Source organism: Culex pipiens, chromosome 3 (genome assembly GCF_016801865.2).
Source record: "Culex pipiens pallens isolate TS chromosome 3, TS_CPP_V2, whole genome shotgun sequence".
Taxonomy (NCBI): domain Eukaryota; kingdom Metazoa; phylum Arthropoda; class Insecta; order Diptera; family Culicidae; genus Culex; species Culex pipiens.
In genome coordinates this window covers 28663110-28676255 of record NC_068939.1, presented here as the reverse complement: position 1 = coordinate 28676255, position 13146 = coordinate 28663110, and the positions used below count along the sequence as shown (strand labels likewise).

At 38.2% G+C, this 13146-nt stretch overlaps 1 protein-coding gene across 1 annotated transcript in view; it reads left to right on the top strand.

The window, feature by feature from the left end:
- Window positions 1-12005: 12005 nt before the first annotated feature.
- The window catches only part of LOC120426311 (PI-PLC X domain-containing protein 1-like), a 34527-nt gene continuing 33386 nt past the window's right edge, over window positions 12006-13146 (top strand). The window contains exon 1 of the mRNA XM_039591072.2: window positions 12006-12087. Coding sequence (XP_039447006.1) covers window positions 12006-12087 — 82 coding nt within the window. The remainder of the gene's footprint in view (window positions 12088-13146) is intronic.

The window sequence follows — 13146 nt, the reverse complement described above, 5'->3', positions numbered from 1 at the left end:
TGTGAGAAAGGCAAAAGGGTGGATTAAGTAGGGTTTTTTTGATGATAAATATGTATTTCAGAATTTTGGTTACGCCATCAAATCGGGCGTAAAATTATACATAAAAAAAAACAAAAAAATAATTGGATTCGTTATTAGGGCCCAAATTTACCAATTTGAACAAAGTTTTACTAAAATCCAACAGGGATCGGAGCAAATGATGTGTGAGTTTTCGGAAAACTAAAAGCAAAATTAAAAACTTTTTCAATACGAAAAAATTCTCATGAAACAAGTTTTTAATGTTTTCCCCCTTATCGCTCCCCTTGATCTCGTGAGCGATGGGAAAACTTTACGCGAGTGATATTTTCCGGCTACTGGCCACGTGTACCACGCGTCGCTTGCACCTTTAAAGTTTTTTTTCCAGGCATTTCCCCAGAGGAGACGAGAATACAACCAACGTACCGGGAATTGTTTTCCTGCCGTGCGTGTCGCGCAGTTACAGTCATCCCTCATATTCGGAACATTTTACAGATCAGCCAATGTTCAAAAAATCATAGAAAGTCGATAATTGAACTTAATGATTCGCTTTTACCTTCATTTGAAAGCTTTTTTTGCGATCTTTCGAATGCTGTATCGAACAACCGCAAATTTTAACTTTTATATCAAGTTTTTGAAGAAAAACTTTGACCCTTGAAATCCGGAGCGGCCGTGGCTGACTGGTTACGGTGTTCGCTTTATAAGCGTATGGTTCTGGGTTCGATGCCCATCTGCTCCCAACGAGAAAGTTAAGAACACATTAATTTGAAATGATGAATGTGAACGAATAATCAAAGTCGCTCGAGACGGGGTTCGATCCTCCGTCCTATGGATTGGTAAGCAAAAATGCTAACCACTAGGCCATGACGACTTTGTGAGCTTGGACTGGAATTAGGAATACTGTTACAGAGAGCGAGTTGTGGCGCTATAACCACGGCAAATAGTGTCCAGGGCATTCGTGGAAATACAATGTCCCATCCCAGAGGGTCCCGGAGTACCAAAACTTCTTAGCATGGTGCTCCCAACGAATACAACCAAATATCGGAGCGTATGGTGGTGTGTCCCCACGCTTCTTCCTCCCCTGTCGATTCAGAATTGTGTTGTTGTTCGAACACTCAGTGCTCAAACTCAACCCAATTACGAGTCATCTCTGCGATACGGCTTTACGCAGTAGGCCTGGCCGCTTTAACGCTTGTGATGTTTCAATGCATTCTAATGCAATGGCGCACTACAAATGTTAATAAATGACAAGAAGAGTGCTAGGCGTCATCTAACCTAAGGCACTCTCCAGGATCCCTTCGAAAGATTGGCTGCGCTAGGGTCTGATTAGATTAGATTAGATTAGAAAAACTTTGACCCTTGAAATCCACAAATTCGGAACACTTTTTTCTTATGGATGTAAACAAACTTTGGTTCTCTCCATGAGTACATATTTTTTACAAAATAATGACTTCACGCACTGGAACCAACGAAACATAAGCTTAGTTATGTTTTATGAATGGTCTGATAACTTTTTTTGTGAAAATATCGGTTAAATTCAGGTGTTCCACAATTGTGGGATGCATAATTACATCCCACAATCATGGAACAGGCAATTTGGAGGCAGAGTTTTGCTGCTCTGGATAAAATAGTTTTGAAATTAGGTGTTTTGTTCAATAAGTAGTACTTTTACCAGTGAAATAGCAAGAGAATGTCCAAATGAAGGTCCTAAAAATAGTAGGGTCGACAAAAAAGCTGCATTTGCCATGTTATTGACAAATTACCACAAAAGTGTTCCGAATTTGTGGGTGTTCCGAATATGTGGGATGACTGCACTGCCCATAATTGAAAATTCGGCTATTATGCCAAATCAAGTATTCTGAGAAAAAGGCGTTTTAGAGTTTGTCACAAAAGCTCCGTCAAGGCAATTTCCCATAAGAGCGGCATATTAGCCGTTTGTTTTTTCGCATCGGCAGCCAAGTCTAAACACTATTTCAGTGAAATTTAAGTTCCAGGAGATGCGTTGGAACATCCTCTACCACCTGGTGCTAATATCTCGTTTTTGCCAAAAGTGGATATTAGCCGTTTTTTCAATGGTGGGCAGTGTAGTTGTTATCAGAAATACTCAAGTGGGATTTACTTTTGATAACTTTTAGAATTGATAAAGTGCCATCGGAAAAAAATACACTGCTAGATGCACTAAAACCTTGCTAATCAAGAAAAACAACTATCTTCCTGAATTGGTTGTTTCAAAAAGTTCCTCTTGAAAAAAACTGCTGAGTGTTCGTGCTTGACATCCATCGACCGTTGAAGCCGGAGATTGAATTATTGCCACATTGCCAGCATTGTGTCAATCTGGCAAACAAACGCCGGAGGTTGCCTCCAGGGAATAAACTTTTTCTTCTGATTACACTGTTACACAGAATGAAAAATAAGTCAACATAAAAAAAAATCTACTTTTCCAATATGCAGTAGGAAGCCAGTAAAAAACGATTTTCGATCTAAGAAAAAAAAATAATTCAAGCTTTTTCGCTAACCAGTGTAATCCTTTTGTTGAGACAGGCGGGAAGATGCTCCTCCGGGCACCGTTTTCGTAAGCAGGGCAAAATAAAACTCTTTTATTTTCCACATGCTACAAAACTGAAAATGTTTATTTCCTAATTAATAACATTCAACAGTTCACAGTATTACATTTACTCACAGATTTGGTGTTTTTACACAGCTGACCTGTCCAGCTGCGCCCGTGCTCCCGCTTGCTCAGATTGTTTTGATTTCTTTATTCAATTCCAAGCGACAGCACGGGCACCAGTCAAACAATACACAAACACTGACACAGAACAAGGGACTGCTTCGGACGCTCTCCGTCGCAACACTCCCCCCCGTAAAACTGCTGCATTGTCGAATCCGGAGTTTTACGTTTTCTTGATCGCGGTGCGTCCCGAAGATTCTTCGCTGACTCTTGGTGCTGCTGACGACGACTGCTACTTGGAGTCGATGAGAATTCTTTGTTGCGAGGTTGCCTGTTGACCTCCGTCTCACACCCGTGCCCGACCTCTTTTGCCTCGATTTATGGGCCACGGGTGATCACTTTGTCGCGAGCGCAACCTCCTTGGCAAGTCACTTCCTCACCGACTCCATTTTGTTGCTCCTTCTCACCGCCATTGCCCCCGACTCTGCGCTTCAGTTCTCCGGCTAACGCTCCGGCTAAATGAACGCCCTTATGCCACTCTCACCGCGCCTTTTTCAGCTGCCGGCCGTGGTCACAGGTCCCCGGACTTCGACACGCCGTGTCAAATCTTTTTGTAGTGTTGAGACAGGCGGGAAGATGCTCCTCCGGGCACCGTTTTCGTAAGCAGGGCAAAATAAAACTCTTTTATTTTCCACATGCTACAAAACTGAAAATGTTTATTTCCTAATTAATAACATTCAACAGTTCACAGTATTACATTTACTCACAGATTTGGTGTTTTTACGCAGCTGACCTGTCCAGCTGCGCCCGTGCTCCCGCTTGCTCAGATTGTTTTGATTTCTTTATTCAATTCCAAGCGACAGCACGGGCACCAGTCAAACAATACACAAACACTGACACAGAACAAGGGACTGCTTCGGACGCTCTCCGTCGCAACACCTTTCATTCAAGTGGCAGACGGAGCAGAAACTTTTTTGGGCCCAGTCAGCAATGTTTTGGGTGCCCCCAGGGGATCGAGTAATCAATTTCTAATTGGATCCAATTGCTGAATCACACCCACTCGGGCGTACAAACAAAAATCTCGTTCGCATTTGGAAAAGGACAATTCCCGGCATGAAGGAGCATCGAATCGAAACGTAAATATTTGTTTATGCATCGAAAGCCACAATTTGGCGGGGGATTAGCTGAGAGATTTAAAATTGGTGTTGGGTTTATTAGATTTTGGAGAAAAGTCGCATAGCTTTTGGGTAATTCTCTACCTACTCACACGAAATCGGGAAAAGTTGCCCCGACTTCTCTTCGATTTGCGTGAAACTTTGTCCTAAGGGGTAACTTTTGTCTCGCGACGGAGGCGTGGTACGACTCCTTCCATTTTTGAACATGCGAAAAAGACATGTTTTTCAATAATTTGCAGTCTGAAATTGTGATGAGATGAAAAATTTGGTGTCAAGGGACTTTTATGTAAAATTGGACTCTCGATTTGATGGCGTACTCAAAATTCGCAAAAAAAAATCATCGAAAAAAAATTGAAAAAGCTTAAAATCTCTGTCCTTTTCCGTTACTCAACTGTAATGTATTGTACTTTTCAAATTTGAAATAACCCTTAAATAACCCCTTAAGGGTCATTAAATTATTATTTGGAACAAAAAAAAGTCACTCTTTATGTTTCTTTTTGTTTCGTCGTTCGTGTCTGTCGCGGGTGACGATGAACGGCCTTGATCGACACAACCAACTTTTTCCAAACGTTTTTTTTTTCTTCGTAAAATCGCGATAATTTGTGATGATTACAAAACAAACTCTTTATGTTTATATATCATCTTTTTGTGTAGTTGCCTGCTCTACAAATTTGTACAACATTGTTACACGCTAAAAAATAACCCTGCAAAATTATAAAAAACACGAAATTTTAAAATGAAATTTTTTGTTCCAAATGATTAAATGACCTTTCTTGGTTATTTCAGATTCGAAAGTGCATTAAATTTCCCCTTAAATCACATGACGGAGAATGTGGGAGATTTAAAAAAATATTTTGAGATGCCATCAAATCAGGCGTCTAATCTTCTATCTATATATATATATAAAATTTCGACGGTTTTGTTCGAACGCGAATCAATTCAACACGGAACGTCGGATCGAGGTTCTCTTTGTTGCGTTGGGTTCGTTTAAGTCCAAGGAAGGTTCTTACGTCAAAAAATTACAATTTTGGCCACTCTGGAACCGAATCCGGAAAATCTGCAGTTCGTATGGGAAAAGTTTCGTAAAATCAAATTTTGATCACAGGAGGCTGAATAAGCAAAAGAGCTAAAAACGTCAACAAACGGAAAAAGGCAGAACGAAGTTTGTTTGGTAAGGCTTGTTTTACATAAAAGTCCCTTTGGCACAAAATTTCCATCTATATAACTTTTGATAAGGTTGTCAGATCTTCAATGTTTTGGACGCGTTAGAAAGGTCTTTCAAATACCTTTCTAAAAATGTATAACATGATGGGTTTTCTTACACAAACGACCCTTTTTACAATCTTCCGAACTTTAGTCAAAATCTTTTTTTAGCATAACTTTTGAAGTACTTCATTAAACTGCATAATTTTTAATAGCGACTTATGGGACCCCAAGACGGATCGAATGAGGCCAAAACGGACAAAATCGGTTTAGCCAGTCTCGAGATAATCGAGTGATAAATTTTTGATCAACATCCCACCACACACACAGACATTTGCTCAGAATTTGATTCTGAGTCGATAGGTATACATGAAGGTGGGTCTAGGAGGTCTAATTGAGAAGTTCATTTTTCGAGTGACTTTATAGCCTTTCATCAGTAAGGTGAGGAAGGAAAAAATTACGTAAAATTTGTTTTTGCATAAAATTTCGATTTTACCAAAAATAACTATTTGACCTTGTTTCTCTGTGGATCAAAAGTTGCGGGTTTTTGTCTCCTAAAACATATCAAAAAATCTCGAAAATCAAATAATACGTATTTTGGGAAATTGAGTTTTTGTAAAAAAAAAGTTTATTAAAAAATCTGCAATTTTTTTTCCGTGTACCTATTTTTTCTCAATAGTCCTCATCAATTGATCAAAAAATTCACTCAAAAGTTACAGCTGTTTGAATATTTTCTTACCATTTTTGTATGGACAGCTGCCAAAATTGTATGGAGACTTGTATGGGTAAACCAATGAAACAAAATAGCTTATTTAGTCATAGGGAAGGCCCCCACAAAGTTTGAGCCAAATAAAAAAATACAAAAAATTAAAATGGTCGAAATTGGCCGATTTCGTTGAGACTTGCTCTATTGCAAACTTATTCTAACATTTAAATTAAAAGTTTACCCAAAATTTTCTAAAATAGCCGATTCAGAGAAAAATGTCCGCTTGCTGGGAAGAATTCAAGGGGCGGGTTATGAGATGGCTGTATAAGAGTCCTTCTTTCCTTCACTTCAATGATGATTCAAAATCGGGTAAAAAATTGATTTTTCGTGAATTTTTAGATAGAAGTCCGTATAGTGGCGCAGAAGGGTTAAAGATAATCACTTCTGAGATTTAACATCAAATCATTGTTAGCATTAGCATTAGCAATAAAGGTTGCACAATTCCGGATGGCTGCACAACGCTTATCTTGCTGTTTAACTGAAATTAAACGTATGATAGCACTAGACTCTAATCCGTATACAATTTAACATCAAATCATTGTTGATGAAATAATTTAAATTGTGATTATGAAAATGATCAGAATTAAAAAAGCAATTTATTGAAAAATCAAAATAAATTACATGAATCCATTAAAACAAATTAAAAAAATCAAACCATCCACATTAACGACCCCCGGGTCTTTTGTGGTCTCTATTGCAAGTTTCTGCTCGAACCTAGGAGTCCGAAGGCTTGAATGGGGAGAGCACCCAAACCTCTTTCTACTCCAAGGAACCTTTCACCCCAGTGTTTGAACTGACGACCTTTGGATTGCGAGTCCAACCGCCGCCAGCGATTCCACCGGAGTAGGCTTGGTTTGGTGTGTTGTTTGTACTTATGGCATGGAGACGACTCCTACACCTGGAATGACTTAACGGCCTAACAACCAAGGCCGGGACCGACATTTTACTTCCTCATCCGATGGAAGGTTGGAGCAGATGGGAATCGAACCCAGAATCATCCGCTTACAAAGCGGACAGCGTAACCATTCGGCCACGCACTTGCCATTAAAACAATCTGGTCTTAAACTCAACAAACGAAACAATTTAATAAACAACCGTGACCGTGTTCTTATGTAACCAGTTGCAAATTCAATCCATTTACATTCTAAAACATGTAAATCCACCAGGAAACACTTCTTGCTCGATTTACACTTGCTCGTTGTGTGTTACCACATCCAAACACACGACTTCCGTCAACGGTTTTTCCAGAACCAATCCAACCACTCGTCCATTGTGCGGCCTCCGGGGTTTCTTCAAAAGTGGCCATAAATCGGCCTATTTTCCAAGGATTTGTGGGTGCACGTTCTGCCTGGCCAAGCCGAACCACCCGGAAGCGTCCCTTTCTAGGGCTCGGTTTTTGCTTCGAACCGGATTTGACCGGAAGCTTTGTTTTGTGGCAGGAGAAAGAAAAACTCGACAAATCAAAGTCCTTTTAGCTAAATTACGGTCAACCTCATGGCAGGAAACGAAAACACACAACATTTCTATTATTCGCTGGGTGATTTCCACCTGGGACCACCCCCAACCGCACCCCAAAACAAAAAAAAACGTTGGCATTTCAAACACCCCCGACTCGGGTATCATATTTATAGCTCTATTCCAACATCGCGGTGAGCCTGAGGGCAGGAGGAAAAAGGACTCTTGTACTCGGGCCATAAATATGCATATCCTTGTTCCGTCAGTTGGTTTCGCGGGACGAAGCGTTAAGAGGGACGGTCGCGAGGGAATCGAAATTGATCCCCTTGCAGCGTTCAAGAAGCAGAGTGCACCGAGGAGGACTCTTCACTAGGAGGAGCACGACTTGTACTTAGGAGGAAAAGTGAAACCACCCCACCGTGGCGGATGCAAAATAAAAACACAGCAAGAGGAAGCCAGCATTAAGTACAGGTTTCGAAAGCTGAGGGTAATTTTCAACTGCAATTTAATAATTTTTTGACAAATTGTAATGCTCATTTTCTACTGCACATTTTCAAATGGAAAACATAGAAAAAACTCATTACAAAATAGATTTCTTTTCTCTGGGTACCATCCATAAACCACGTGGAAACCTTTGGGGGGGGGGGTCAGCGATTGTCCACGCTCCATACAAAATATTGTATGAAAATTGTCCACGAGAGGGGAGGGGCGGTCTGAGGTTTAAAAAAAGTGTCCCCGTCATAAAACGATTTTTTTTTTAAATTCATTCGAATATTTGTTGAAATTGTATTAAACTTTTGATAAAATTGCATACTAGGATTGTACAAATCCGATTGCCCCCTGGTGCTACCCCCTGACATCAATGATTGACCCTCGGACATGCGAAATTATGTTTTGCTGTTGAACTGTTAAATTTTTGAGGTTTACAAGATATTGAAGGTCAGATTTGTCAATAAACTCTAAACCTCAAAATTCAATATGTATTTCGTAAACTAAAAGGAAAACATTTTGGTTATTCTCTGCCAACTCACAAAAAACCAGGAAAAGGTGCCTCGAATCCTCTTCGATTTGCGTGAAACTTTGTCCTGTAATTTTGGTCCCTGATCACAAATCCAAGGACCATTTTTAGATACCTCGTGATGGAAAGGCGGTATGACCCTTTTAATGATTGAACGTTAAAAAATACGTGTTTTATAATAATTTGCAGCCTGAATTGAAGATATTTTGAAAATTTGGTGTAAAACTAACTTTTAAGTAGAATTTGACGCACGATTTGATGGCTTGAAAAAAAATCCAATAAAAACTTACTCAACTGTCATTAGAAGGAAAATTTTATATACTTTTTGATTCTTATTATTTGATTTTATATACTTTTTGATCCAGAAGGGTCATTTTATCATTTAGAGCAAAAATTTACATTTTAGAATTGTGATTTTCAATAAAATTGTTTATATTTAAGAGTGTATCAATGTTCTTCAAACATACCATGTAGTTTATGTAGTTTAACTGGGTAGGTGTAGAATGCATTTTAAAACACTTTTTCCTTAAAAAGTTTAAACTATTTATTTATTTGCTTTCCCCGTCCGACTTTGTTCAGAGTCGATGGACATTTGCCAGTGTGGTAGAAACCGGGATAGTAAATAAGCTTACGTAAATATTAAAATGAGTTAAATTAAAATGCTTTCAAAGGCAAACGTATGGAAAATTTGACGAGCTTTCTGTTAAAAATACTTACGAGACTGAAAAATCAAGTCTGTCATATAGAAATTGCCAAAAACCACCAAAAAACTTATTTTTTCAACTTTTTTTATTTTTAAAATCGCTTTATCTTCACAAGGATTGGACATAGGACAATGGTTAATATGGAGTCTATAATGTAAAATTGTCTGGGGAATCGATTGCCACTATCGGCTTTTGAAAATTTTGACGTTTAGACCACTTTAAAAAAAACAGTTTTAGTAAATGATTTTTGTATTTTTTTAGGAGAGACATACCATCCTGCATTTTTCGTGAGTCTTTTTGATACATCTTAGGCCATTTCCTCAAAAATTTTGAACGAAAAAAAATCGTGACATCACCTTTAAATTTAACTTTTAAAAATAAAAATTGAAAATTCTCGTAGAAGTGGCGTGTATTTTTCTTTCAGTGTATTTTCAACAGAAAGCTCGTCCAATTTCCTACAAATTTGTCTCTGACCACTTTTTGATACAATGCAACGGCTTCGAGGTACAGCAATATTTAAATTACGAAATACAACAATATTTAAAAAACTTACGCACTTCTCAAATGTCATTATCGAGTGCAACTAGCTTATATAGGCCTAGGATAACATGTCTGAAAAATTTAATTGAAATTGGAGAGGGTCGGGTACAAAAGTACCAGAAAAAATCTTGATTTGAGCTGGAATTGCTCTATGTGTTTTGATTCAATTGATTTGTAAAATAATACATATTAAAATCATATTTTTTAACCATTTTTCAAATAAATCACTTGTGTCAGGGGGTTTTAAACGCGTTTTATTTTGTATCTTAAACTACTGCTTACTTTTAAGACAGTTTTCTGTTAATTATTTTGCTAAAAGAATACGGTTTAACGTTTATTTTGAGCAGTTTTTAGAGTACCGTGAAATTGCCGGGAAATTTCTATGATTTGTAATTGGCATGCCGCGTAATCTTGATTTTTTCGCCGTGAAAAATCACTTGCCCTAGACATAAACTTGAAAAAATATTTGCACCGGCCTGGTTTCAAACTGTACTGCTGTATAATGACATTCCATACCTTTTTTTCCATTAAAATGTTGAAATTTTTATTTGATTTTTAAAGATTATATTAGATTAGATTCGATAAGATTAGACTAGATTAGATTAGATTAGATTAGATTAGATTAGATTAGATTAGATTAGATTAGATTAGATTAGATTAGATTAGATTAGATTAGATTAGATTAGATTAGATTAGATTAGATTAGATTAGATTAGATTAGATTAGATTAGATTAGATTAGATTAGATTAGATTAGATTAGATTAGATTAGATTAGATTAGATTAGATTAGATTAGATTAGATTAGATTAGATTAGATTAGATTAGATTAGATTAGATTAGATTAGATTAGATTAGATTAGATTAGATTAGATTAGATTAGATTAGATTAGATCAGATTAGATTAGATTAGATTAGATTAGATTAGATTAGACTAGATTAGATTAAATTGCTATTTTTTTGTAGTTTATGTCACCCTCTTTAAAATCGGCTTGAAAAATCTGGGTTATATGTAACTTCATACCATGTCAATCCATACAAATTCCCATATAAAATTTAATCGCTTTGCGAAAAGTGAGGACTAAACTATTTGGGACCCCAAAAGGAACTGAAAAACTGCTGTGCTGGAAAATAGATTTTGATATTACCCCCTAATGACCCATTTACCAAAATTAGAAAACTTTTGTAAAGTGTTTTCAGGACCACGATGGTGAGGTAAAAACTTCAGTGTGAAAACACAAGCTACAAGTTTTCCTTTGCGCAACAAACACTTAAAACTATTTTCAATTTGCGTCAATCGATTCTACGCTGAATTTTCTTCAAAATGAATCCTGGATCAACCTTCTAGGATTTGTTGTTCCGAGATATCGCAGTTAGTAAATAAAGGTTTTCCACAATGTTTGCGAAAGAGGCAATTGTTTTCGTGTGTTGAAACGTTCGAGGTGGAATGACTCAAATGTAAAAAAAAAACCAAACAAATATTTTGTTAAATTAACCCAAAATTCAACAAAATTCCGTTGCCAAAACACCCCAGTCAACGCAAAAAAAGGAATCGCAAAATGTTTGGCAAAAAAAAAGAATCCTCCCACAACCTGCCATATGTGTACCGCGAGTCCTTCGGACGACGAGTTTTGGCCTATGGCCTCAACGGGCAGTTTCTTCCTGCCCTGCCACGTGACACGTGAGCTATAATTTGCGACGATTTACGATGAAATGAGCGAATATGAGCGTTTCGTAAGGCGTTCCGTCGGGTTGTACCGTTGATGCCGCAATTACGTAAGGTAAGTTGGACAAGGTCACCAGAGAAGATGCGGCGATTATTTTTAAAGTTTACCACGTCAGTTAGTTCAAAAGAAAGAAAAAACTTGAATGTTCATCAAAAGCTCTATGTTTGATTTATGAGGCCGCTGATTTCTTATCTTATACAAGTTCATCTGGAGAATGGAGAATAAACTATTTGGGACCCCAAAAGGAACTGAAAAACTGCTGTGCTGGAAAATAGATTTTGATATTACCCCCTAATGACCCATTTACCAAAATTAGAAAACTTTTGTAAAGTGTTTTCAGGACCACGATGGTGAGGTAAAAACTTCAGTGTGAAAACACAAGCTACAAGTTTTCCTTTGCGCAACAAACACTTAAAACTATTTTCAATTTGCGTCAATCGATTCTACGCTGAATTTTCTTCAAAATGAATCCTGGATCAACCTTCTAGGATTTGTTGTTCCGAGATATCGCAGTTAGTAAATAAAGGTTTTCCACAATGTTTGCGAAAGAGGCAATTGTTTTCGTGTGTTGAAACGTTCGAGGTGGAATGACCCAAATGTAAAACAACCAAACAAATATTTTGTTAAATTAACCCAAAATTCAACAAAATTCCGTTGCCAAAACACCCCAGTCAACGCAAAAAAAGGAATCGCAAAATGTTTGGCAAAAAAAAAGAATCCTCCCACAACCTGCCATATGTGTACCGCGAGTCCTTCGGACGACGAGTTTTGGCCTATGGCCTCAACGGGCAGTTTCTTCCTGCCCTGCCACGTGACACGTGAGCTATAATTTGCGACGATTTACGATGAAATGAGCGAATATGAGCGTTTCGTAAGGCGTTCCGTCGGGTTGTACCGTGGAGCCGTTGATGCCGCAATTACGTAAGGTAAGTTGGACAAGGTCACCAGAGAAGATGCGGCGATTATTTTTAAAGTTCACCACGTCAGTTAGTTCAAAAGAAAGAAAAAACTTGAATGTTCATCAAAAGCTCTATGTTTGATTTATGAGGCCGCTGATTTCTTATCTTATACAAGTTCATCTGGAGAATGTTTTTTTTTCTGCGTAAGTTGGTTTTGCAATGCTTCACATGCTGCTAAGACTGCAGTCCCATTTCGTCCCAGTTGACAGTACTTTTTCGTCGGTACCAACTCGCCCAAACTCAGGCCAGGAACGAAAATTAAAAAAATAAGCCTAACTGCTTTCATGGTTGAAGAGTTTTTCAAAATAATTCGATCAAAGTTGTTTACATTAATAAGCAGTAAAAGCACTCACGAAACTTTATTGCCACACTACTTTCACAAAAACACAAAGTTCAAACAACAAAAGTTGAAGCCACAAGCTCGATGATTCAAAGTACTCATCCGGCAAAAGTGCAACCATTATTGCACTGGCCGGCAGCGCCCCAAAGCAAGAGTCCCAGAAGCCAACCTTTCCCTGACCTGTCGGACAACTAATCTAATTTCAAACGGAAATAATTTCTCGGAAAAAAGCATAAACCCACTGCCTCGAAGAACACAAGGAGCCCTCTTTCGCTTCAGAACTGTAGAAAAAGTCGAGAAAAAAACCACCCAAGCAGAACAAAACTACCGAGAGCTTTTCATCGCCCGTACGAACGGACGGATTGGAGAAGTAAACCCGGTCGTCGTCGTAGTCATGTGTTGAAGTGGAAATGAAATTCTTCGCACACCGCTTCTTGGGTTGCCCACTGCCGGAGCAATGAGACCTGACTGGGAGATCATTTTTCACTTGCACAATGGTCAGTCCTGCTGGTGTATCCTTTTCGATGCCTTGGGAAAAAGGAGAGAAAAAAATGGTTTGAAACACTACTGTTGACGAA